The sequence below is a fragment of the Bos indicus genome, chromosome 21, assembly GCF_029378745.1.
Source record: "Bos indicus isolate NIAB-ARS_2022 breed Sahiwal x Tharparkar chromosome 21, NIAB-ARS_B.indTharparkar_mat_pri_1.0, whole genome shotgun sequence".
NCBI classification, from domain to species: domain Eukaryota; kingdom Metazoa; phylum Chordata; class Mammalia; order Artiodactyla; family Bovidae; genus Bos; species Bos indicus.
This window is the reverse complement of record NC_091780.1, coordinates 44,358,918-44,386,834: the sequence shown is the minus strand read 5'-3', so window position 1 is coordinate 44,386,834 and position 27,917 is coordinate 44,358,918. Positions and strand designations below refer to the sequence as shown.

At 41.3% G+C, this 27,917-nt stretch overlaps 1 protein-coding gene across 7 annotated transcripts in view; it reads right to left on the bottom strand.

Annotated features, from left to right (window-relative positions):
• Window positions 1–27,917, bottom strand: part of NPAS3 (neuronal PAS domain protein 3) — a 957,609-nt gene that overhangs the window by 72,175 nt on the left and 857,517 nt on the right. For all 7 annotated transcript variants that reach the window (XM_070775448.1, XM_070775441.1, XM_070775442.1 and 4 more), the window contains one exon: window positions 19–137. In XM_070775448.1, coding sequence (XP_070631549.1) covers window positions 19–137 — 119 coding nt within the window. The remainder of the gene's footprint in view (window positions 1–18; window positions 138–27,917) is intronic.

The window sequence follows — 27,917 nt, the reverse complement described above, 5'->3', positions numbered from 1 at the left end:
TGCTGGAACCCAGCTTACCTTATATCCTGATGATTTGATGTGCACGCCGCGTTTGGTCAGAGTAGATTTCATTCGGATGAAAAAGGAACGCTCAAGGGTGTTGTCAGTGGTGAGCAGACTGGGGCTGGTTGATTCCACTGAAGAATATAAAAATACATACACATGATTTAGATCTCTACACAGCCCCTTTCAGCTACTGCTCAGGTGCAATCCTTGAGTTCACTAAAAATAAATGACTGATGCGTGCTAAGAGCGTAGTAATCAATTTATCTCATCTAGAAAATGTTTACTTTGCAGAAAATAAAAAAGAAAAATTAATGTATCCCAAGAAACTCCATTCTGGTTTTGAGCAAGAGCTTTTCAGGTCTTTTTAGGTTTCAGCAGCTTTCCAAGTGGGGTCTGATAGTAATTGTAGCATATCATGAGGCTTGGCTGGTGCTCACGGACAGAACAGTCATGAAAAAGAAGGACCCCAGAGATTTATGGGATCAACCAAGACTCAGATGGAAATGCTTCTGATCAGAGTCAGGACAACTTGCTTTTTGTTCTCCCTGCAAATCCCTTCTTGGATCAGTTGCTTGCTGGCAAGTTCTGAGCACCATGACACCACCAAGATTGGGGCAGCCATACCCTGGCCAGTGTCCTTGCCCTTCTGAGTTATTTTCCTTCATTATGGGGAATAAGAGGCCTGAAGTCTTCTCAACCGACTGGAGATAGAGGGCTGAGAATGGGCTATATGGATAAAAACAAAAACGACTCCCAAGATCAACTTGCTCTTGCTGTCACTAGCGGCAGCTTCTCCCCAGCCCAGAATAGAAAACATCCTCTGTGTTTCTACCTCTTTGCTTCTGAGAAAATCATAGTTTAAGACAGCTACTCTTTCCCTTTCAATGTATTTAAGATTAAGCAGAGTATGTTTTGACTTATAAAACTTAAAATGGTAGTTTTCATTCTTGCTGATCTAAAACCACCTTTATGCAGGTCAGGAGGCAATGCAAATCTATTTTCTTTAGAAATAAGCTTCTATGGTATTTTATACATTTAAATACTTTCCTGAAAAGAAATTAACTTGGGGGTTTTAAAGCCTAAAAAGACTCTAATTTTGCTCTTCTAAATATACTTTAAAGTTTTCCTTATTATTCTAAAGTTAAAAAAAATTTCAACAACAAAACATTTTGAGCAGCTCTACAAGAACACTAATTTTCTCTAGGATGAAGGTCAAGAAATATGTGTAATAAAGAGATTTAAGAATTAAGTAGGTGAGAAAATAGCTATTAAAAAACAAAGAAAAATAGGCAAAACAAGCTTTTCAATTTCAAATTATGAAACATATTCCATATATTTCTAAGGGGGAGAAATATCTATTTTTTTATATTAAATTTGATGCTCTGATGAAAGAAGAGTGAGATAATAAGAGAAGCCTTACTATTGGTGGTTGGGGGCTTGTATTATTCTTGCCTTTATCTGACTCTATTTTCCTATATTTATGGCATTTCTATTCTGGGGTGATGGAAGCACTGACAAGTGTCCCTTCTTATGTGTCTCTCTCAAGATTTTCTTCTTTTTTTGTCTTAGCACGGATCTGATGTCATTTTAAATGTACAGCTTTTTATCACTCGAGGGAAAAGCAGAGCCATGTTATATTTAGTACTTTCATTTCTTCTGATTAAATATGAATTACTATGAAATTTTTCTCATCATCTAACACGCCATAATACGCCAACAGCTTTTTAATACACTATATAAGCACAAACTTCTGCTCTAAGAGTTTAATTTGCCCCTCTAATCCAATCACATCAACCTTATTTCTCTTATCAGAGATTCCCATTTTGAATTAAATGAGCTCATTAGTTTTAATCAAAAGCAGAGAGATCAAAACTTAAACGTAAATGCTTTAGATCAGAACTGTCAGTCAGCCGTGCAGTTCTATTTTACTAAAACACAAGATCAGAGACCCTTAGAACCAATTTTTCTCGTAAGGGATGCCGAGAGCTTGAAGATGCTATATCCCCCCCCGCCTTTTTTTCCTTCCTCCCAAGGACAGATTATACATTTAAGGTTAGACTTAATTTATAGCAGTTTTTCATCCTGGTGGAAATGGAAAAGTATGGCAATCTACTAGGGTCCCTTTCACGTTTATTGGCCCCAGTCCTCAGAGACTTGAACTAACGTGAAGCCATCAGAATCCACATCACAAACTCAGCTCTAAGAATTCAGCTTTGTTCAGTGAGATTGTGTTTGCAACAGCCGAGGAAAAATGCAACTTCCCAGAAAAGTGAACTGTGTTTTAGGGCTGGGGTCCAAGAAACCCTGACCCAGGAAGGAAGGAACCACATTAACTGTAGAAAGGCGAATAATTCAGGCATCATTAGAAATTGTTATCATTTTTGGTATATGGAACTTTCACAGGTAAACACTTAGTGGATACTTTAGAGACCCTAGCAGCGTGGTTCCCCTTAGGGGATGAAATGGGAGACACAGCTCTACATGAGCTATGAAGGTGAGCACTTTGTCTTGCTCTGGCTGGGCAGTGAACACAGCACTCCCCCACCCCATGGGTTAGATTGCCAATATATACAGGAGCAGAAGGAAATGGCAACTCACTTGCCTGGATTCTTCCCTGGAGAATCCCCATGGACAGAGGAGCCCATGGGGTTGCAAAGAGTTGGACACGACTGAGCGATTGAGAATATACAGGAGCAGCCTTCATTAAAACCAGGACAACTGGTGTGAGAGGAATTCTGAGGTCAGATTTTGCCCCAGTGAAATCTAGATTGAAAATCGAAATAATAACTGCTCCTTACACTTTATTTCAAGAGCATGGGGGTATGGTGCTAAGGGTGGTGAGGGAGAAGGAGAGAAGACAACTTAGAAAAGAGTTTAATTTCTGATAAAGATTTCTGCTTTAACATGCCTTTATGAGGACAGGGGCAGAAGTAACCTGCCACACGGGCCCTTTCAGAGGCTACCTAACAAACTAATCCCCAGTACACACGTACCATGGCCATGTGACCTCAAGGGCTGGCAAATGTGCTCTGGTTATCCCAGCTCTGACAGGGATGTCTCTCATGTAAAAAGACGTAATTGGCATGTGACAGACAAGAGCAGCAGTTTTAGAAGAGAAGCTTTCTAAGGGTCTCAGGTGAGAAGCATGGATTTTGATGAATGTTCTACAGGGAGAGAACCAAGGAAGCTTGGTCTTGGTGATGTGTGACATGACTGTAGCATGGAGAAAGGATGTGTGTGTGTGTGTGTGTGTGTGTGTGTTTTGGGTGGATATGAAGAGAGGACAACATAATGAGAAAAGTATCCTTAAGACTGGTGCTCTGTAAAGACTGTGGAACCAATCTATGTCCAAAAAAGCATTTTAGAGTGCTTTCCAGATATCACAAGCTTTTCTGTCAACTTTTTGAGACAGGCCAGGATTGCTGCATGATCTGATAAAAAAAGAAAAATTGGGATTCAGAGAATTTATATCTGCTGCCTGAGACAAAGGAGAAATTGATGGGTAAAACTGGATTAAGTGGTCAAAGCCCAAATATGGCCAGTTGTAACCTATGAATTATAAACAAGGAACTAAAAAAAGAAAACAAGACCCACACAGATGAAAGCTAGATAAAGAAATAGACTTTCTTTTGCTGAATCTCAAGGGCCTCAAATTTTAAATAAATTTAAATGATCTCAGCCCTTGAAATGTCAATTTTTGCATATTTTGTGAAATTTACAGAACAATTTATAGCAAAAGTTGTAATAATTTTTACGTTGGCAAATGCCACCATAATGTGACAGCATATCTGTGTTATTCCCCCTCTGTTGATGATTCCCTCACTGGTACTGTAGTTGCTGCTTTCTTATCATATAGAGGCAGGAAGCAGTGGTGACGGGGGAGGGAAGGAGATGGCTGGGAACCATCCTGTTCTCTCTGACCAACCCGAGGTCTAGATGTATGCTGAGCACTTTTAGGACTCTCCTTGGGGTTCCTGCAAGAGGATGAGGCCAAAGCATAAAGACAGCCTTTCTTTTTAGCATACTTCAAATATTTGCTGTGCAATACTAGTGTCAGAGCCCTCAACTGCTATGAAATCATGATGGAAGTGAGAAAGAAAAGCTACATTTTGAGACAACTCTGTTATTCCTTAAGTGTGAGCAAAGTAGTTTTCCTTTTGAAGGAGAAGTGGAATTGTACTAAGTTGTTAAGATACGAAGTTAAATATACTCTTTCCCCGCTTCACTGCTTAACTGAATCTTTTCCTTTTTGAGATGTTCTGTGCAAAGTGCAAACAACCAAAATGACCTTCACAAGACTAGGGAAGAGATGTTGGGCCATTTCACAGTTTTCTTGATAAAGTCAGACTTTCATTGGCGTGTGCTGTTAACTTTGTTAGATACTATGTATGACTTGGTTGTAACAGGCTTCCTTGTTGCTGCCTCATTCACTCTAAAAGAAATGTAGTCCTTTAGGACTTAAGAAAGTGACAAGTTATTTCTTTTCTTGCAAAAGGTTCCCTGCACTTCCCCTGTCACTTGGAAATTAGATTTGATCACGTGGCTTTCGGTGGCCAAAAGAATACGAACCAAAGTCATGTATTGCTTTCAGGTGGAATTTCCTAGAAGAGCTGGTCACAAGGTCCTACTTTCTCTTTCTCACTGCTGTGCTGACTATCGACGTTTCAGATGGTGGCTGCTCCACTGACCTAGGTCTTGGAATAAGGACAACAGGGGGCAGAACCTTTAGCCCATCTTCACAGAAATAAATCTTTTGTTGTAGTTTGGGGATTGCTTTTTATTGCAGCTTAACTTAGCCCATACTGACTGATGAAAATATCAGATCTTTGTTGTTATATAAAAATACTTGTTATCCAAGTCTCCCAGATAGTCAGTGGCAGAGCACATAGACATGACCTGTTTGTCTGACTCCAAAGTTCGTGATGCATCCAATATACTATTCTTACATTTATTTGATCCTCATTTTATCTCTTATGCTAGGGCAGCAGGGTGGAGACAGGTCTAACTTTGATTCTCTATAGCACATAGGGAATATATAGATATAATTTACATATATTTAATATATTCAATAACTAATATTCATTAAATATTGACATTAATCTAATAAGATCTTCCCAACTTAGTAGTAGGGCTTCCCTGGTGATTCAGACAGTAGAGAATCTGCCTGCAATGTGGGAGACCTGGGTTCGATTCCTGGGTCGGGAAGATCCACTGGAGGGGGAAATGGCAACCCATCCCAGTATTCTTACCTGGAGAATCCCATGGACAGAGGAGCCGGCCAGGCTACAAGTCCATGGTGTTGCAAAGAGTCAGACATGACTAAGCAACTAACACTTTCAACTTAGTAGTAGGTCAGTGGTAAAAATAGTATGACAATGGTAAAAAGAAATCTCTTCTCACAGAAATTGTCCCCAGCAGATTTTATGTTTATCTAGGATGACAACTGTGGTAATTTAAAACTGCTACAAATTCTTCAATACTCCTTCAGAAAGATGGAGCCTGCTTCCTCTCCCTTTGACTGTGGGCTAGACTTGGTGACTTACTTCAGATAAATAGCATGTGGCAGACTTGGTGATGTATGGCTTGGTCATGACAGGCAGCATGGCTTCCCTGTTGCTCCCTCATTCACTCTAATGGAAACCAGCTGCCATATTGTGAGGACACTTGAGCAGTTCTCTGGGGAGATCAGTGTAGAGAGGAACTGAGGCGTCCTCCTCACAGTCACGTGAGTGAGCTTAGATGTGGGCCTTCCTCCCCAGTCAAGTCTTCAGATGACTATGCTCTGACTGACATCTCCATGGCAACCTCACGAGAGACCCTGAGCTTGAACTACTCAGACAAGCTGTTACTGGATTCCTGACCTATAGAAACTATGTGAAATATCTGCTTTTAAAAGAAACGTCTGTAAGTATTTGGGGTGATTTGTTATGCAAAGATAGATAATATAATACCCATGTGGAACCTTTTTTTGGAAAAATCATGACCTTGTTTTGAAATGTGACAGCAGGCACATGGGTAAAACTCATGTGATTTTGCGAAGGAATGCATTGCCCAGAGTACATGGTGAATTCACATATGTAAGAAAAGCTACCTGTAGTGCTAATTTTTATAAGTGGGGTCTATGTTTTCAAAGCTAAATGCTCAACTGATTTTTTTTTAATGTGCAATTTGCAAAAGGTGCTATCAACAGTATCATCTGCAAGACTGTGACATCTTGAAAGGCAGGCTTGACATCTTGCTTATATTTAGTTGTATCCATTCCCTGCCCTTCTCCAGCCCCCTTCATCCCCCCAAGTACCTAGGATTACATTTTACGTAAATAGACATGCAGTTTCCATGTTGAATAAAGTAACATTCTGATGCTTTCTTTTAGGAAGAATTAGTCACTTTGCCCCTGCCCTTCATTCTCTCACACCAAACATCTTGTCCCAAGAAGCCTTTATTTTATTTTATATTTTTGTGGAGAGGGAATCATTATGTCCTCTTCTTGTATTCATCTCTAAGGAAGCATTTTCTGCTAAGTGTTATTTTGAGAGTCATGGACCAGTGGGTTTGGTAGGCAAAAAAAGGATTGGCCTGATTTTGCCTAGAATTAGAGAAAACTTTGTTCTCTGTCTTTTAAGAGTTGGTCTCTACCCCACTGGCCCATCCTCTGCCATGCACCAGGGCAATTTTGAAGAGGGTGATGGGCCTCTGTAGACTACACACAGATGCTCAGCCACTGGTGGGAAGGCTGCTGCTGCTGCTAAGTTGCTTCAGTCGTGTCCGACCCTGTGCGACCCCATAGATGGCAGCCCACCAGGTTCCCCCATCCCTGGGATTCTCTAGGCAAGAACACTGGAGTGGGTTGCCATTTCCTTCTCCAATGCATGAAAGTGAAAAGTGAAAGTGAAGCCGCTCAGTCGTGTCTGACTCTTAGTGACCCCATGGACTGCAGCCTATCAGGCTCCTCCCTCCATGGTGGGGAGGCAATGCCCACTATTTCCTGGGTTTCCCAGGCTATGCCAGCTTTTGGACGTCAGGCAAATACAATTGCAGCCGCCATCCTCTGGCTCAGCCATCAGCTCTCTCAGCTTCAGTGCTCGCTTGGGAGTATGACGGAAAAGCCGTATTTATTGAAGTCTCATTAGGGCTGGTTCCTGCTCCCACTCAGTTGTGAGTCTTTAGCTTTGTTTAGAAACTTATGAATCATTAACTGAAACTCTAGAGCATAGCTGTGAAAATAATTGTGGCTCAATAATGATGCAATAAACTTCTTTCAAAGTAACGTTAAAAATAATCCGCCAAAAAAAAAGAAGAGGAAAACAATAATAATCTGCGAACCCATGCCACCTGTCAGCATGAGCTCCCCGGCAGTATCTGCCTGCCTGGGATGAGAATCGGAATGCATGAGGTTGGCATTCAGGCTTCCTGCGCCTGGCAGGGGTTGCTACTTGGGGAGGCTGTCCCCCGAGGGAGAGGAGCGCGTTCAGCTGCCGCCTGCTGCTCCACAGTTGGTGTTTGGATGATACCACTCCGGGGAAATACACACAGTGTCAGAGTCAAGCTGCTACCAGTGGGTGTTTCTGTACACAACTCCTAAGCATCAGGAAAGTTCAAGGGGAAAAACTGGGTATTGTAAAGATGGCCTTTGAGAGTGTATGACATCCGGCGTGACCCGTTCGGCAGCAGGCTGCGTGCTCTCAAGCACCTGCCATCTGAATACTGCAGGCGACGGTTTTAAATCTTCCTGGAGACTCCCTATAAATGTTGCCACTTGAGGGATCCATTCTGGGAGAAAAATATAGTACGTCCTCCCGGGATGCCTCTTGGATTCCATTACCAGTAGTGCGTATGGGATCGAGTGTGGCAATGCTTTTATCACAACTATAAAGTGGTTACGAGCCAATTCCTCATATAAAACATACTCAGTAATGTTGAGGCTTTTTTTTCTTTTTCTCTTTCCTTCTTTTATTTCCTTCCTTTCTCTCCTTCCTTCCTTCTTCTTCTTCTTCTTTTTTTTTTTAATGACAAACACGATGTCAGACAAAGGGCATCAGGACTTGGTCTTTGTAGTACAAAACAAAATAACAATACATAAACACCTTTGTGAAGGCAGCTTGAAACCCCATGTTTTCTATTAAAAAGTCATGTTCAATCTTCACTGTTGATAGAACCGAATAGCTAACACAGAGAACATTGTATATCAGAAAGGTCAATAGTTATTATGAGCTACAAATATATTTTTTTCCATCCTTCGGGCTGTTTAGCGCATATCACAGCATGAGCAGCTGTCTTCTTTAATGCTTTTAAAATTAGAATCCCAAAGAGGAAGAAAAAATTATGGTTGCAGTGATTGCTCTTTGCTTTTGTAAGTTTACTTTAATATACCATTTCATATACATGAATCTTCTGTGCAGCCTATCCATGGGGCAGTAACCGGTTGCCAGTATCGAGCTGAACTGCCATGTTTATTTTCTTAGCATTCTGGCCAAATCTCCATCTCAGGCACAGATGTTGTCGACATACCATATTTTCAAAAGGAGTCATATAGAGGAGTCTGGTTACAGAGACACTCGCAAACACACACATATGCATTCTGCCTTTTCGTTCCTTTAAAGCTCTGTGACTAACTACAACAATGCCATGTGATGAGGAACAGTTATGCAAGCACTGGGTGAAAACTCAGGCAGTGATTCAAACCTCGGACGCACAAAGCATCCCTCTCCACCTGTAGGCATAGGGACTGAGGGCACCTTACAGGTTGTTAAAGGTTGATCTTTTGCCTGTGCCTGGAACTCCTGGCCCTTACTAGGCATACAGCCCTAAAGACAAGGAGCATTTTAAATAGCACATACTGGATGTCATAGCTCACTCAGTCTTTGTTCAGTTATTTACAGTAAATATGTAATGAGGATCTATAATGAGCTGGGATAGTTTATAACAATGTTTTCATTTGGGAGGAGGGGAAAATATGTAATAGTTTCTGGTAGTAATTGATGCACTATAAAGAAGAGTGATGCAGGGTAAGGCGCTGGGAGTGACGAGAACCACGTTTTGGCTGTGTGGCACAGGAGACTAAGTCACGTGGATATTGGGGTAAATGTGCCACACCCTCTTGGCTCATGATTTGAGTTACAACTTCATCACTAAATAGCTTTACAGAAAACTATTATTTGGATAGATATACACCAGTGCTGATAAAATGCTAGAAATGTTACCTTTGGACTTTAGGACAAAATTAAAGTAAGTGATGTGCTAAGGATGAAAATTTAACCTGTAGGAAACCAAGGGAGGTGTTGCTAAGAACTGGACAGACACTCAAGCCTCCCAGATGAACATATTGGCATTGTCATTTCTTTGGGGATCTCTAGAGAGAGCAGCTTCAGTAGAAAAGTGGAATAAATGTTGAGTAAATACGTGATGTACTTCTCTTTGGTGAATATCGGTGATGAAAATAAAGAGATCTGAGTATGTTTATTGATTGAGAGGACTGAGTTTAAAGTTGTCTGTATTAGAAATGCTAATTGAAGAATTTAAATCCTAAGGGATATTGCATCAGTAACAGAGAAAGAGAGGTGAGCCTCTGAAATGGGAGAAGAAAAAAAAGGATGTGAGTTGGTGGCAGGGGTGGCGGGGGTGGTGGTTGGGGGGAGGGAAAGAGGGGAGGGAGAGAGAGAGGAAGGTGATGGGAACAGGATTGAACAACTTAATAGAGTAAAGGTCGTTTGTGGAGATAAAGGAAGTGCGAGAAGGAGAGGATTTTGAGAGTTTAAAAAAAAAAAAAAGCTGTGGAGCAGCCCATGTGGGCAAAGCAAGTAGGATCAATAGAAAATAAGTAATAAGATTACACAGTAGTTAGAAGTTGCATGGCTCAAATTTAAGCACACTGGTTTTCTAGGGGGCCCTGATGATAATGGCTTTGTAGTTTTTCTAGGCCATGCTCAACAGTGGGCTTTTGCCAGAGATGGGAGCAGACACAGTGGGAATGAAAGAAGGACAATAGAGAGAAGGACTCCAGAGGGTTAAGAGACAAACACGTGAGGAGGGAATGATGAAATGGGGAACAGGAGAGAACGAGCGGGGAAGGGATGGGGCTACGGGTGAGGCAGCCAGTAAAGGGCGCTTTGTTCCCAGGATGATTTGTGAGAATGCGTTTGTTGCTTTTAAACAAGTTTATGCTCTATCTCTCTCTTTTTCCTATGTTCATAGAAAATCTGGAAGATAATGCAAAAGTATAAATAAGAAAAAAAATATGCAGTTACCTTATCACCCAGGAACTATGAACACTAATATGTTTTGTTGCTCCCTAATTTACTATTTATTTGTATATTTATTTCAAAATTAGGATCCTACCTGAGTGTCTCCCACTTTTTTTGATGTTAAAAATCATAGCTCACTCTGCGATAATAGCTGGGCTTTTATTAGACACTGTTTGGGGAATAAAAGGATGTTGGAGCTCCATTGGTCTTGGTTGTAAGGCAGCTTTAAAATTAAGTAATGATAGTATCTGCTTGTGTCCATATCAGTACATCACTTTCAAACACTATTTTTCCTGACTGTGTAATATTCCATTGTATGGTGATGAATTTCTTGGAAATTAGTCTTCCTTCAACTTTCTTATCATGTCTTTGGGTAGATTTCTAGAAAAAGTATTACTGGGTCAAAGAGCATACTTTTTTTTTTTAAAGCTAATATCTATGATTTGTTTTTCAAAAAAGTTGTGGTGTGTATCAGTTTATATGTTTATCAGCAATGTTTGATGTTCATATTAATTGCCATCTTAATGTTGTTATTTGATAAAAAATATTAAATTAGAAGATATCCTAAGAAGCATTATGTAAAAACATCTCAGGTGTTTAATTTGCATTTTTATTTCTAATGATGTTGAATAATGTTTTAATACTTATTGGCCATTTGAATTTTTTTTTAGTGATTCATATATTTATGTTCTCTGTTTTCCACTTGAGTTTTATTCTTTATCTTATCAATTTTATATGTACATACAGGGTTTCCCAGGTGGCTCTATGGTAAAGAATCCACCTGCTAATGCAGAAGACATGGGCTCAATCCCTGGATTGGGATGATCCCCTGGAGAAGGAAATGGCAATCCACTCTAGTATTTTTGCCTGGGAAATCCCATGGACAGAGAAACCTGGCTGGCTACAGTCTATGGGGTCCCAAAAGAGTTGGACACAACTTAGTGACTAGTCAATTAATCACTAGTGTCCAACTCTTTTGCAACTATATATATATATATCCTTAATATGTATATTAAGGATACTATCTCTGCCACATTTCTTGCAAATATTTCCCTATTTTTTGCCTTTTACTTCTTTTTATGGTGTTCATTGATACAAAAATGTTTTAAAATTTATATAGAGAAGTCTATACATTTTTCCCTTTGAAACTTTTGTTGCTCTCATACCTTAGAAAGCTTTTCCTCTATTTTTTCTAACAGATACTTGGCATTTTAAAAACGAAGCATGGTTAAAGGTCAAGGAATGGCTGTGCCAATAGACGACTAAAGTTAAGCCAGGAAATGAGTTTGTTGAGCTTGGGCAGTCAAGGAGATGTGTGTGGAACTGTTACCCCTCCTGGAAACTCTGATGCAGGCATCTGTGGCCTCCTAGTGGAGAGGGCTGGACAGACCTCAGCGCATGAGCCTCCGACACTGAGGTCGGTCAATGAAAGGTGTGGGCGTCATCGATGGAGAGCAGCACTGAGAACAGGTAAGGAATGCTGTTTTATTTTTGTTGTTGTTGTTTGTTTTAAAGTGCTGATATTGGGGGAAATAGTGGGGAAGTGGCAGTGGGTGTGCCGGGTGATAACCACTGCTCTTTCACGTTGGGAGAGTCAGAAGCAGAGGAATGAATCACAGCCTCTGTTCAGAGCGAGTTCCAAGTCGTGGGCTTCAAGGAAGAAATGTTTCAATTAAAGTGAATAGGCAAAAGTGGGATTCGTGGAAAAGATGGTAGCAATTGATGTTTGTTCCTAATGAAGGCTCTCAGATAAAATTATAGGACACCTTGCAAAATGTGAATTTTAGATAAACAGTGACTGTTTTCTTTGGTGCTTGGCAAAGAATCTACCTGCCAATTCAGGATGTGGGTTCAATCCCTGGGTTGGGAAGATCCCTTGGAGCAGGGAATGGCAACCTACTCCAGTATTCTTGCCTGGAGAATCCCCATGGACAGAGGAACCAGCTGGACTACAGTCCATGGGATCCCGAAGATTCGGATGCAGCTGAGCATGGCACAGCACAAATACTGCATGTACATGTCAAATTCAACTGGGAATCCTGTCTTTTTATGTGTTAACTCTGGCATCCCTGCTCATGGAAGAATGAGGACTCTGGCACTAAGGAAAGGGTTGGTGTGAGAGTCACCTGCTTATCAGGAAACAGTTTGGAGGCATCCAGGAAATTGGTTTGGGACACATGTGTCTGGTACAGAAAAAGTTCAGAATGGCTGGAACTTTCTCACTGGAGAGTGTTAGCGAAGCAAGCAATAACTGAAAACCCAAGTGAATATCGGTGCGATGGTATGGCCTTTAAAATTTGCCTCCTCAGTTATGGGGTCCAGCATAATGACCAATTTTTATTTTCCTGTGTGAATGTGTGTGTTCTGGGGATAGAGCCTGGTTGACAGGTCTCCGCAAATGCCTCCTGAGTCAGTGTCTTCTGCTAATTTATTATTTTTTATCATACAGGAATTTGACAAGGCAGCTAGAATTTGTTGACTTTATTATGGCTCTATTTCAGCACATCTTGAAGTGGTTATTTTTCAAAATGTTTTCAGTCTGAAGTACCGTATTAAATCCATCATCGATAAAGAATTGAGGTTTATTTATTGGAGACTACTCTTAGTAACAGTATTTATACTTTACAATAATTTAGAGGAGCCAGAAATAGATAACCTGATAATTATCTATATCTGTTATTTTGCTAATGAATATCTATTTTTGACATCTTGAGTTAAGCAAAGTTTCCTTTCTGTTATGATCACAGCGTGTTTCAATGACCACTGCTCCATCTCAGGACCCAAACAAAGTCCTCTAATCCCCTGGCAGAAGTAACCCTGCTTTGCTCCCAGGAAGACAGGGCTCTATCCTTATGGTCTTGGTCAGCTAGGAGACATGCAGGCATCACAGTGAATGTACAGGCATCATTCCCATATCTGATCTTGATGATAAGTCACTTGTATATTGTTTTCAAGGCTGCCCACAGTCCTCCCAAGTGGTAGGGATAAAAAAAAGCGGTCATTTTCTAATGATTCTATTTATAATGTTCGCAATTAGCTCTGCTGTAGAATTACCCTTTTCCTTTCAAGTTGAAAATATAAAGGCTATTTATTGCTAAGGGTGATGGTGAAATTGGGTGGAAGTAGCCTTTTCTCAAACTCGGTGCAAAGCAAATGTGTTGATACTACTTAACCGTCCTCTTCCCGGCTTCACATTAACTCTTTAATGATACACTTGGCACTTTTAATATCAACACTTTAGCACTGTATCAGATGGCATCTGAGTCTAAATGGTATATTCTATAATGCCAAATGATTGTTTTAAAGACTGGCACCACATATTTCTTGTTGCCTGGTAGCAGAACACTCTGCCCGCATTTGTGGTCATTGGTTTGCGGCTCACCGGTATCACGGCAGGGACCCCGGGTATTTATGGATGCCTGTGCTCTAGGTCTTCAGTTACTTGACCTTACATGAGAGTGAATCTATCTATAAGAGTAGGCTGTCCTTTGCCCACTTTGCTACTTTATTATTGCATTTATTTCTAATAAACTCCATCTGCCTGTCATAGCAAACACCCTCTTCCAACAACACAAGAGAAGACTCTACACATGGACACCACCAGATGGTCAATACCGAAATCAGATTGATTATATTCTTTGCAGCCAAAGATGGAGAAGCTCTATATAGTCAGCAAAAATAAGACCAGGAGCTGACTGTGGCTCAGATCATGAATTCCTTACTGCCAAATTCAGACTTAAATTGAAGAAAGTAGGGAAAACCACTAGACCATTCAGGTATGACCTAAATCAGATCCCTTACAGTGGAAGTGACAAATAGATTCAAGGGATTAGATCTGATAGACAGAGTGCCTAAAGAACTATGGTTGGAGGTTTATCACATTGTACAGGAGGCAGTGATTAAGACCATCTCCAAGAAAAAGAAATGCAAAAAGGCAAAATGATTGTCTGACGAGGCCTTACAAATAGCTGAGAAAAGAAGAGAAGCTAAAAAGAGAAAAGGAAAGATATACCAATTGAATGCAGAGTTCCAAAGAATAGCGCGGAGTGATCAGAAAGCCTTTCTCAGTGATCAATGCAAAGAAATAGAGGAAAACAATAGAAGGGAAGGATGAGAGATCTCTTCAAGAAAATTAGAGATACCAAGGGGACATTTCAATCAAAGATGAGCACAATAAAGGACAGAAATGGTATGGACCTAACAGAAGCAGAAGATATTAAGAAGAGGTGGCAAGACATAGAAGGACTATACAAAAAAGACCTTCATGACTCAGATAACCATGATAATATAATCACTCACCTAGAGCCAGACATCCTGGAGTGCAAAGTCAAGTGGGCCTTATGAAGCATCATTACAAACAAAGCTAGTGGAGGTGATGGAATTCCAGTTAAGTTATTTCAAATTCTAAAAGATGATGCTGTGAAAGTGCTACACTCAATATGCCAGCAAATCTGGAAAACTCAGCAGTGTCCACAGGACTGGAAAAGGTCAGTTTTCATTCCAATCCCAAAGGAAGGCAATGCCAAAGAATGTTCAAACTACCACACAATTGCACTCATCTCACACACTAGGAAAGTAATGCTAAAACTTCTCCAACCAAAGCTTCAACAGTATATGAACTGTGAGCTTCCAGATGTTCAAGCTGGTTTTAGAAAAGGCAGAGGAACCAGAGATCAAATTGCCAACATCTGCTAGATCATTGGAGAAGTAAGAGAGTTTCAGAAAAACATCTGCTTTATTCACTACACCAAAGCCTTTGACTGTGTGGATCACAATAAACTGTGGAAAATTCTGTAAGAGATGGGAATACCAGACCATCTGATCTACCTCCTGAAAAATCTGTATGCAGGTCAAGAAGCAACAGTACCGAACATGGAACAACAGACTGGTTCCAAATTGGGAAAGGAGTACGTCAAGGCTGTATATTGTCACCCTGCTTATTTAACTTACATGTGGAGTACATCACACAAAATGCTGGGCTGGATGAAGCACAAGCTGGAATCAAGATTGCTGGGAGAAATATCAATAACCTCAGATACGCAGATGATACTACCTTCATGTCAGAAAGCAAAGAAGAACTAAAGAGCCTCTTGATGAAAGTGAAAGAGGAGAGTGAAAAAGTTGGCTTAAAACAACATTGAAGAAAAACAAAGATCATGGCATCCGGTCGCATCACTTCATGGCAAGTAGATGGGGAAACAATGGAAACAGTGAGAGTCTTTATTTTTGGGGGGCTCCAAAATCATTGCAGATGGTGACTGCAGCCATGAAATTAAAAGACACTTGCTTCTTGGAAGAAAAGCTATGACAAACCTAGACAGCATATGAAAAAGCAGAGACATGACTTTGCCAACAAAGGTCCATCTAGTCAAGGCTATGGTTTTTCCAGTAGTCATGTATGGATGTGAGAGTTGGATTATAAAGAAAGCTGAGTGCCTCAGAATTGATGCTTTTGAAATGTGGTGTTGGAGAAGATTCTTGAGAGTCCCTTGGATTGTAAGGAGATCCACCCAGTCCATCCTGAAGGAAATCAGTCCTGAATATTCATTGGAAGGACTGATGCTGAAGCTTAAGCTCTAATACTTTGGCCACCTGATGCGAAGAACTGACTCATTGGAAAAGACCCTGATGCTGGGAAAGATTGAGGGCAGGAGGAAAAGGCGACGACAGAGGATGAGATGGTTGGATGGCATCACTGACTCAATGGACATGAGTTTGAGTAGGCTCTGGGAGTTGGTGATGAACAGGGAAGCCTGGCGTGCTGAAGTCCATGGGGTCTTAAAGAGTTGGACATGACTGAGTGACTGGACTAAAGTGCATGTCATTAGTAAAGTTCTTGGTGTTTTTTTAACCGCTTGAGAATCTGCAGTTTAGAAATGACATAGAGGTTCAGATCATAAACCTGGGGAAAATGCACCTCTTTTGATGCTTATTGTCATATATGACTCAGCGATAGGACTTGCGTTCTTTAGTTTCCGCCTGATTCACTTTAGGTACAAGCAAACCAAATACAGCCAAATCAGTTTCCCTAGAATAGCAAATGATTTCTATATAAACCACTTGTGATCGAGCATTCTTTTTATTCTGCAGAGAAGCTTTAGAATATATTCCACTCATTGTCCAAATAATGCACAGGTATTGTAATGACTGCCTGGTATTAATTGTTTACATAGGAGATAATATTGCCTTTACTTTCTTCTGTTAAGTGTTGTATATTATTCTTTTGGTGCTAAAATCCTGGGGTAGTCTTTAAATTATAAACATATAATATACTTGACAGCCTAGCTTATACCAAAAACGGGAACTAAAATATATAAAACCAATCTAGAAAGGTCTTTATTCTGAAAGCTATGTCTTGCCCTTCAGAGTTTTTGTTTTTATTGACATTAATAACCAACATCCACAATCCTTTCTCTAAAAGTGGAATGCCTCTCCCCAACCAGGTAAAATAGCAGTGTGTATGGGAGTAATTTAGGGGAAGACAGAAGGAGTCCTAAAGGGGAAACAAGGGCAAAGAAGAAATGATCTTTCTGCCAAGAGAATTAGTTTACTTTAGAAAGAATATTCTCTTACACAATTAAAACTGTGACATTTTAGGAGATGCCTGTTAGTCAGAAAACATAAAATTATCAATAACAACCCTTGCTATTTTGACAATTATTTTCTTTTCTCTTTTTGGCTTGTTGGAGAAGAAAGAAAGCATTTAGATACATGCAGAACATGTAAGTAATCTCAGTAAGATGATATTCTTGGGATTTTCCATATTTATATATTTTTTCCTACATTGTATTTTCACTACCCAAGAGCCCGGGCTGTTATTTTTTTCCCAAAGTCTGAAGATCACCCCATGGATTAACAAATGATTGAGGATTCTCTCTTAAAAGACTCTTTAAAAAACTGTCAGAATCAGCCTGAGACAAAGATTTATTATGAACTATTTAAAGGGCTTAATATATGTATCCCCAATGAGCCCTTGGAGCAAACTAAAAAGGAAGAGTGGAATTCTCAAAGAATAGGACAAATCTCCAATGCCCCACTTTCTTCACACCGTGATTACTGTTTACTCAAAGGATAAAATGCCTAACCTGTCACACAAAGTCTTCAGAAGCCACAGGCCTGCTGATGTACAGTAAAAACAAAACAATGAAGACCGACAGTCATGTGCTTGAGAAAGGCAGCTGTAATTTACTTCCTAACCTGTTCGCTAACACACTAATGTGGCTACATCTTGTCGCCGGCGCTGATCCCTGACCCACACAGCAATCAAACAACTACCCGAGTGTCGGCTGTCACAGAAGCTGGGACTGTCACCTTAATTATACATTTCTGGATAACAAACCCTCCCTTAATGAGCAACTTTTCTCCGCCGTGCCTTCCCGCTCACCCCTTCTGTCCTTGAAAAGGCCCATTGTAGATCACTGTGGTTGGAATTTGTGAAGCATATTCGTAAGTAGTCTTCCTAACAGGTAATAAATACTACCTGAGCATGCTGTTTGCTTTATGAGAATGCCAAGATACAATTAAAATTATAGGCTTGCACTCATGGGAGGCTCTGGAGAAGAATCACTCAAGACTGAAGGGAAACTTCTCAGTGAACTTAGAACCACGCTTTTCTCTTTTCATATCTGTAATATAATAATACTTTTTATTGTCAGGACTGTTTTATTTTCTTTGGGATTTATATTCAGTAATGAGATTTCCCCCCCACCCCAAACCATCCCCTCTTAATTGTACTAGTGTTCCTTCTTCTAGACATGAGATTTCTTTATTTTCCTTTCATTTTAACATCCCCCAATTCTGCTCTGGTCCTCTGACAATACCCTAACAGTTAACACAGGCATATTGGAGGGTCTTACAGGGAGGTTTTATAGATACAGTCATCCCTGGGATCCACGGGGGATTGGTTGGAGGAGCCCCTCCTCGTCCTCCAGGGAACACCACACCCGGGGATGCTGAAGTCCCTTATATAAAATGTCAGAGTACGGTCAGCCCTTGGTATCCAAGGCTTCCCTCCATGGTTGGTTGAAACCATGGCTGTGGAACCTGCAGATATGGAGGGCTGACTCTACTTGGAGGGAGGCAGTGCCTCCCTATGGCAAGAGGACCTTTAGTATCGAGAACAAACAGCCAAGACAATCCTAAATATAAAGATTTATTTCCCTATGTCACTAGCTCAGTGCTAGGTTGGGCCTGGTCCATCAGTGAGGCTAATGGCATAGATTGTTGACTTAGTGCAGAAAGAGAAAGGACCTGGAGACCAGATTTATTGGTTCTACTTTGATTTTATTTTATTCTCTTTAATACTTTGATTCTTTTTCTTTTCCCTTCATATGGGTAGATATGCTTTCTCTGTAAAACAGCTTTAGTAATGTTTGATAAGATACACAGGAGGATGTGTAGTATTTAGAGAACTCAATTGCAGTCACTTTAAATGGCCACGTACACTGGAATACATAGACCAATCTATGTAAATCGTATCATTTGGCCCATGATGAGCCCTCAGTAAATGTCAGCTTTTATGGTTGTAGTTGGTATTGCTGACATCTCTGCAGGCTGGTTCCAACGTCTGTGTTTAGGATTGTTGGGTGGATCAAGGAACAGGAATGGACAGAAATGCTCAGCAGTCCCCCAGGTCCCAGAGCAGGGGATCCTGAACTGGAATCACAACAGTGGTGCCCTGGGGCAGGATGACGCCACAACACGGAGAGCAGCAGAAGGAGTGGGGCTATGCCCTGGAATTCGGAAGCTTGAGTTCTAGGTTTGGCTTAGCAACCGAATAGCTCTAGTCTTGAGTCAGTCATGTATCTCTCCTCCATTTATACCTTATACCTCAGAAGCTCACAGTATTACAACAGGAGGTTGCTAGGAGAATCAAATAAATCCACATGAAGGAAAAGCTTGATTAATGTTAAGTTAAATTTGAGCAGCAAACATTGTTGTGTATTTGTGAGGTATCTGGTGCTGAAATCCCACATCAAATGTGAATCTGACTAATATCAGAAAGAAAGCAAAGTACCTCTGTACATGTTACTATTTTGTTCTCAACATTCATGTATTCACCAGCATTTCCGGTTGTGCTATTATCATTAACATGACTTTGGGTAAAAGATTTCTAGGGTGATAAATTTCCGAAATGGATAGGTATCATGAACCTGACTGCGAGATGGTAAGAAAGTTTTACAGTCACTGGTTTTACTAGAAAGTGCTACAGAATAAATGTGAACAGGAGAAAATGCAAATGCAAAACAGGAGAGGAGAGAATTAAACAGGGAATAAAAATGAGGAGGAAGAAAGATGGAGGGTAGTAAGAAAGAACCTGGAGAGAAAGGTCTGAAAAGATGAATGCAAAGGACTCAGAGAATGAGAAAAACACAAATTACACAGACAAGCAACGGTAAAAGATACAAAACAGGAACTTTGGAATATTGAGGGAAAGAAAGGGAGAAAAGAGTGGAAGGAAGAGGAATGCTATTCTTACAACTCGAAGCTGCTTTGAGTTTGCAAACCAGCTGCTGGTTCTCTGCTTCATGTGCTAATGACCTGTGCTTTCCCCAGGCCTAAAAAACTGAAGAAGTATGCATTAACTCATATTTGGAGTTTTTAAAAAATAAATATAATCATTACAAAAGCAGGTAGCCCAACATTTGCAACATTATAATTTTAAATCCACACGCTGGGTGAGAGGCTAGATTTTCTTAATAGCCATTTTATTTTGTGCATTGCCGGTCTGAGGTACAGGGAATTAGGATTAATGCCAGGTGATTTACATACACATTTAATTTAGTTGTGACAACACTCTTTGAGATATAAGCTCTTTTATTTTTCCCATTTTAAGGAGGATCCATTGTCTATGACCATGCACGCTAAAGTAGCCATGGCTGCTTATATAGCATGGCTTAAACTAAATCTAGATTTATTAGTTGTAATTTACTTAGAAATCTCCAACTTTCATTTTGGCTGCAGCATAGTTCAAAGAATCCCGGTGTCTGCAAAAAAGTGTTTGACATGGTGGGCAAAAGGATATCAGGAATTTGGCGTGATTTTAATTTTTACTTCATTTTCTAGATTTTATGAGATGTCTCTTTACTATTCTACATTAACATCTATCTGTGCACTATGTGTGTTTAAAAGGCTGATGCTTTTATTGTCCACAACTTCACAAAACACACAGAAACACCCAGAAAAAAAAGGAATTTTAAGCTTAATGAAAGAGTGTCTAAAAATGGTGGAGGGGGCGGGTGCAGAGTTTGCTTCCATGTGTTCTGGAAGTTGAGACTTCAGGGAAAGTTGGTATTGAATGCGAATAATTAGAAGGTGTATCTTGCTCCTTATCAGAGAGAAGGACTCAGTTTACCTTTGCAGCTGAACTCTAGGATTCCTTTCTATCTTTTGCCCCTAAGGAAATTGGCTTTCTTTGCTAATTTTTTCTTTGTGAGGGGGACCAGACAATGCTTAGGTTATTTGACAGTCCTCTAAGTTTATGCAGATCCTACAATGGTTTCCAAACAGGCGAAGCTTTCTCTGCAAATCCCCTTCTCTTCCCTCTCTAACTTTCTAGTGCTGTCATTCTCTGAGCTGGCCCTTTCTAGAAACCTGCTTTCAAAAATTTTAATGAGTAATATTTCTGCCTTTAAATGTTCTGTGACTTATTTAAATATAATAGAACAATTTTATAAAAGAATGAAATAAGAACCTAAAAATTAGTGTGACTATAACAAGGGCTTCCCTGATAGCTCACTTGGTAAAGAACACGCCTGCAATGCGGGAGACCTGGATTCGATCCCTGGGTTGGGAAGATCCCCTGGAGAAGGGAAAGGCTACCCACCCCAATATTCTGGCCTGGAGAATTCCATGGACTGTATAGTCCATGGGATCGCAAAGAGTCAGACACAACTGAGCGACTTTCACTTTCATAACAAGGAAATATTAAGGCAGTGTCCTGCTGTAGGTACAACTAAGGATGCAGAGAAGGACAGAGAAAAGAAGACAAGGCAGGAAGAGGGCAGCTTCAAGGAACAACAAAAACAAGAAGGGAAAGTCAGAGAAAATAAGGGTCAGAAGGAGCAAGGGAAAAGCCCTAAATGCAGGAACGAGTAGGATCCCACTTACACAAGGTTCTAGGATAGGCAAGTTAATAGCGATGGAAGTCCAATGGTGGGTCTCAGAGGCTCAGGGAGCACTTGCTTTATGGGTGCAGAGGCTTAGTTTAGGGTAATGAAAATTCTGGAGATGGTGACACCAGAGGTACAATGTGAATGTACTTAGTGCTACTGAACTGTACACTTGAAAGTATGTCACATATGTGTTACCAGAAAAAAGAGACTAGGACTTGTACTAATGAAAAATGACATGATACCAATGAGGAAAATAAAAGGAAAAGAAATAAATGTAAAAGTAGAGCTACCAAAAGGAGAAAGACATGACAGGGAAGACCAGAGAAACAAGGCGTGGAAGGAATGGAAAACTGGCTTCCATCAAGACTGAGGGGAAATAGCAGCTGGAGTGCGATTGTTCAGTTATTCAGTGATTCTGCAAATAGGTATGAGGTACTTACACTCTGCAGGGCACTGGAGGCACAGAAAGAATTTACATCTATAACTGTCTTTGTTTTTAAGGCGCGTCTGTGTAGTGATGGATTACAAAGATCCATGAGACATTGTCTTGCCCTCGAGGAGTTTGTGGTCAGTGCTTATCTAAGTTTATTTCATAGATAAACTGCTGCTGCTGCTGCTAAATCGCTTCAGTCATGTCCGACTCTGTGCGACCCCATAGACAGCAGCCCACCAGGCTCCCCCGTCCCTGGGATTCTCCAGGCAAGAGCACTGGAGTGGGTTGCCATTTCCTTCTCTAAAGCATGAAAGTGAAAAGTGAAAGTGAAGTCGCTCAGTCGTGTCCGACTCCTAGCGACCCCATGGACTGCAACCTACCAGGCTCCTCCGTCCATGGGATTTTCCAGGCAAGAGTACTGGAGTGCGTTGCCATTGCCTTAGTGTACTTAATGAGGCCCAGTCCTCCTGAAGAGCAGCCTTAGGACAGAGGCTGGAGCTCTAGCCCATTCCAGCACAAACTTAAGAGAGTGAGATGATCTAGAGCAGTCTTCCCCATGTATAGGAAGAAAAATGAGAGCAGAAAGAGGGTAAGTGATTTCCCCAGGTATACCCCATCACCCAATTTCTTGATTCCCAGCCCAACCCTCGTTTGATTAATACAGATTAAAAAGGTTGAAGAAAGAAAGAACCCTTGATTAGTGATCAGAACAATAAAGGTGATTCACACTGCTCCACTGAGTGCCAAGGATTTACTGAGATAAAGAAAAGCAGAGGGTTTAATTTCAAGGACTCAGAGGTGACTATTTTATAGGCCAGCAACCGATCATATAAATATCAGGATAAAGAAGGCACAGTCAGAGCCAGATGACAAACACGAGCCAGAAACTGTTCCAGGGTGACTAATGCAATAATATTGAGGAATGTCACAGGTCCCTATTATAGTCAAAGTCACTTTAACTAATTGGCTCAGGCTATAAAAACATACAATCTGGGTCAAATGACACTGCTGAACGAAGCTTCTCTGTTTAGACATTACCTTAAATCAAAGCATCCCAATAAGGCAAGAGACAAAGAGAATGACCAGTTTTCTGAGAGATCATGAGGGATTTTAAAATTGGTTTCTTTAATAGCAGTCAGCTTATATGTCTATGGACAATGATGGTAAAATTTTTTCTTCCTTGGTGTTACTTGAAACTTCAGAGGCATACGATATTTCAGAGGATACAATGGGATTTCATTGACTCTAAGACATCATCAGTTTAAGGGACCTCATACTGGACAAGACTTAGTGACAAAACAATACTTTTATGAAGCACTAAGAAAAATTAACTGCCAATTACAGAATCATGAGATAACACTGATTGCAAGATGCACCCCAAAATTTGAGATAACAAAATGTGGGAGAAGTATAGAATCAGTGACTAGGTACTTTTCCTGACTCAGGATTCAGTGTGTTAATTATCTATCTTGTTTTTACAAAGGGAAATAAATCAAGGAATGTGTAGTTGGCACTGTTGAGTGGTTACCCCAAACTCTGCCTGTCCTTTTTTTCCCCTTAAAAACACCCTATTTCCACACCCCTCTCCCCCACCTTGGTATTTCTCTCTCCCAGGTACCTCCCTCCCTCCATCCAGCTGCATTATTCAGGGGAAGCAATCTTAGCTCCAGGCAGGAATCTTGATTGGTTAAAGCCACTGTGGGTCTAGTTGCCTACGACTGGTTTTAGAATTTATTCATTCAATAAGTACTTAATGAGTTTCTGCTATTCCAGTCCCCATTCTAGGTTCTGAAGTTATTGCAGTGGGATAAAAGTAAAAACACTCCCCAGTGGAGCTTACATTCAAAGATGAATAAGTAAACTCTATAGCATGTGAGATGGTAGGAAATGTGATGGAGAAAAATGACATGGGAGAGGAACACAAGGGCTGTAGGGAGACAGGGCCGTAATTTTAAATAGTGTGGCCAGGAAAGCTCTCAGTGTGAAGGTGGTCCCTGACTACAGAGTGAAGTGAGATGGTGACCATTTGGATATCTGGTCAAATAGTGTTTCAGGAAGAAGAAACAGTCTGTAGGAGGGTCCAGAGGTGGGTCCATGCATCGTGTGTTTAAGGAACTGCAAGGAGGCCACATGACTAGAGCAGAGTTTGGGAAGGAGAGTGATAAGCCTGTGAAGGCAGAGAGATGATGAGATGGATGATGTGACCACATTAGGAATTCAGCCTTGAAGAACTTGGGATTTTACTCTGAATATGACGACAAAAGCCATGTGGCAGTTTTCAGTCGAGCTGAGCCATGATCACAATTGAGGGCTGAGACTGCGGGGGAAGGGTGGGAGGTGGGAGCATCATTAGAGAGGCTGCGGCCACAGCCCCGGGTGCGGGGGTGGTGGGGAAGGTAGTGAGACCTGTTCAGATTCAGGACCTACTGAAAGAATAACTGGCAGGATGTGTCAACAGATTGAATATGGGATGATAGAGAAAGCAAGCGTCAACAATGCCCCTGTGGATAACCGCATTGCTAGAGGTATACTTCAACCATGAGAAGTTAGGAGATGTCTGCTGAATCTGGCTTTTGGGAGAAGTTTTAAAAGAGATAAAAGAAAAAAATTGTAGACTCCTCTGCATCTGGACATTGTGGTTGCTACAAATGTGAGAAGCAAGGCTGAGGACAAGGCTTGTGTGCTGAGGTGGCAAGAGCAGAAAGATGGAAAGAACCTAGTTTTTGATGAACTTGAAGTCATCACTTGGGTCACTGAAGGAATGAGTTAGGACTGTCCTTTCTATGGGCTTATTTCAGGAGATGACAACTTCTTTTTAAGTGAATAAGATTGATACTGAATTAAAATAATCCTCCTGGGGAGAGAGTAGATGCTAAATCCAGCAAAGGAATATAGAGCCTTGAGCATGTGACTCGATTTTCCTGTCAAAGAATATCTCCAGTGAGGGAGTGCAGGGCTGATCAACTTCAGGAAGGTCTGGATCTGGAATAACCAGAGGGGAGGAGATAACGGGAGGGGAAGAAGATGACAATGGTGAGGGATCCAGACACCGTAGACTCAGCCTCCTATTGGTGAGACGCGTGGTATAAGTAGGTTTTTTTTTTTTTTTTCAATTAGAATCAAAATCCACTAACTTCCTAATAAAGAGCCCAGCTTCCGGAGCATTCACTTCAACCCCCATCCACCCATGTCTCCTCCTGCTAGTGGCCTGCACCACCCGCTAAGAACCCCCAGCTTTTCCAGGGTCTAGTGTTCATCATTACTTAACCCACAGACACCCTGCAGCTTGTCCTTCGTAGGTGAGGTTTGACCACCTGGAATATTGAGCACTGTATGAAGTGTGCCCTACTGGTGGGGGCCTGACTTCCAGGTCATCAGAGGCAGTGGCGATTTAAAGGACAGTGATTAAGTGATCAAGGCAGGGGTTCTGTCTTAAGACCCTTGTCTAGAACTTGAGTGTCCTTTTGCATGAAGCTGTGCATCTGCTGGGTGGGCAGGAGCTGGCTTTCTGGAGACAGTGGCCTTTGGCCCATTTGAAATATTTGGCTTCTTTCAGGAACCCAGGCTGTGAAGTGTGTTTGCATCTTATGGCTCTCGCGGGCTGCTAGGATCATTCATAGAAGGTGCCACTCGGACACATGTGTGCTATTATAGAATACAGATCTATTACACCTGAACCTGTTGGCTTCTCGGTCATTTGTGGACGCATGTTTAATTTTACCTGTGCCAGCTCAGACCGGGAAATGGTAATACAGAAACCATCCCTCAAAGGGGAAGACTCTGGCTGTAGAACCATCAAGCCCTTCTCATCACTGCCCTTCTTCTGATGGGTGTTTTCCCAGGTCTCAGGGAAGGGAAATTTTAGAACAAAGTGGACTACATGGAGTGCTTATTTGCATGTCAATTTCCAGAATGTTTCTCTCACTTTTCACCATGCCATAGTGATGCTTTTGTATCTCTTCTGCCTGGGAACAAACAGAGAGGAAGGGACCGAAGTGGGTCAGCACAGTGTCCTGGCACTTCCTTTGGCTGAGTCCTTGCCCAATGGGGTGGAAGCCAGCCTGCCACTTCTCCCCAGCCCCTCAGATCCTCAGCAGCCCTACAGAGGTGGGAGGTCTGCTCTGTCTATTGGGGTTCAGTGTGAGCAGGCACCTGACCATGGGAACATTCCTGCCCTGGGTCACAGGCCTTGCACAAATGACTGTGGTGGGAATCTAATGATCTCTATTTGCCGCGTTCCAGCCATCTTCCCCTTTAACCCATCACTTACCCGTCCCCACCTCTAGCTGCGAATAATCAATGTGGCGGGAGAAAGGCAGGATTTCTTTTCCTTTGGGACAGTAGCCAGGTCCCATCATTATAGTAAATCAACTGTAAGTATCCTGCAGCAGTATCATAAAACGGGCGAATGAAAACATTTTTTCTCCATCAAAAGATTCTTTGAAGTTGTGTTCTCTGGCTGAATCTCACAGCAGCGTGTACAGGAAACAACGCTCTGTATGTGTTGCTTTGCCCTGGTCCCCCTGTCATGCAGGGAAGTTCTCCACATTATAGTCTCAAAAGCACTGTCCGGTCACATTTTAAAAGGGCCCAACTTCAGCCATTTCCCCTGGGAGGCACCTCTCAGAAATGTGAATAGACAAGTTCCTCTGCCAGTTCAGCTATTGTTTGGAAGGGGCTGCGAAAGAGGCATATATCTTGCATGCAGAATTCCAAATAGTTTTCTCCTTGTCACCTGACAGTCTGTATATTAAAACAATATTATTAAAATCACATTAATTTTATCTTAGTAAATTTTTAATGTGCTGTTATAAGGTAATCAGGGAAGTTTTATTATCCAGTGCATGTATGTATATGTTACAGCAAGAAATCCCTGTCTGGTAAAAAGAAAAATACTAATAATAGAGAGGAGTTTCAGTATTGAAGGTGAGGGAGTTGGAAACACGTGCCTGCTCCCAGCAGAACGTTTAAGCAGATGTTGCGAAAATTCTGTGGGATTAGGTTGGGCTATAACCTGAGGATCCTGACACTTTTGAGGACATTTCTGGATCTTGGACTATCTGCCCACCTGATGATCTAAGTTTATGTTTATAATGTATATATACAGAAAATGAGGTTTCATTTATAAAATAGGTTCACTATTTTTACATCTTATTTGCTGGAACCTCAAAGCATTTCCAGTTGGCTTCCATCACTTGTATTATGGAAGCCTAGAATGAATAAGATTTAGTACTAGAGTCGGACCCTCAGAATTTCCTGGGGACACTAAGCAATGCCTTGAGGCCAGTTCCCACACTTGCAGCTTCTTTTTCGTTTCTTTGGGGATTCCTTGTTTGAATGTTTTTCCCATTTATGACAGAAAGTAGTCAGGAGCGAGGTGCTCCCAAGGAGGTTAAGCCGTTTATTTTCTACTCATCTAGCACACAGGTGAAAGGCTTGTTGGAGAAGTATGCTGCCTGGGCTTGATCCGTGAGATTTGATATTATTTTGGTGATTTCAACACACATGCTTTCCTGAGACTCACTCTATAAGTCTAGTGATTGAGAAGCTACGTAATTCACAAATTCAGATCAGATCAGATCAGTCACTCAGTCGTGTCCGACTCTTTGCGACGCCATGAATTGCAGCATGCCAGGCCTCCCTATCCATCACCAACTCCTGGAGTTCACTCAGACTCACGTCCATCGAGTCAGTGATGCCATCCAGCTATCTCATCCTCTGTCGTCCCCTTCTCCTCCTGCCCCCAATCCCTCCCAGCATCAGAGTCTTTTCCAATGAGTCAACTCTTTGCATAAGGTGGCCAAAGTACTGGAGTTTCAGCTTCAGCATCATTCCTTCCAAAGAAATCCCAGGGCTGATCTCCTTCAGAATGGACTGGTTGGATCTCCTTGCAGTCCAAGGGACTCTCAAGAGTCTTCTCCAACACCACAGTTCAAAAGCATCAATTCTTCAGTGCTCAGCCTTCTTCACAGTCCAATTCTCACATCCATACATGACCACAGGAAAAACCATAGCCTTGACTAGATGGACCTTTGTTGGCAAAGTAATGTCTCTGCTTTTGAATATGCTATCTAGGTTGGTCATAACTTTCCTTCCAAGGAGTAAGCGTCTTTTAATTTCATG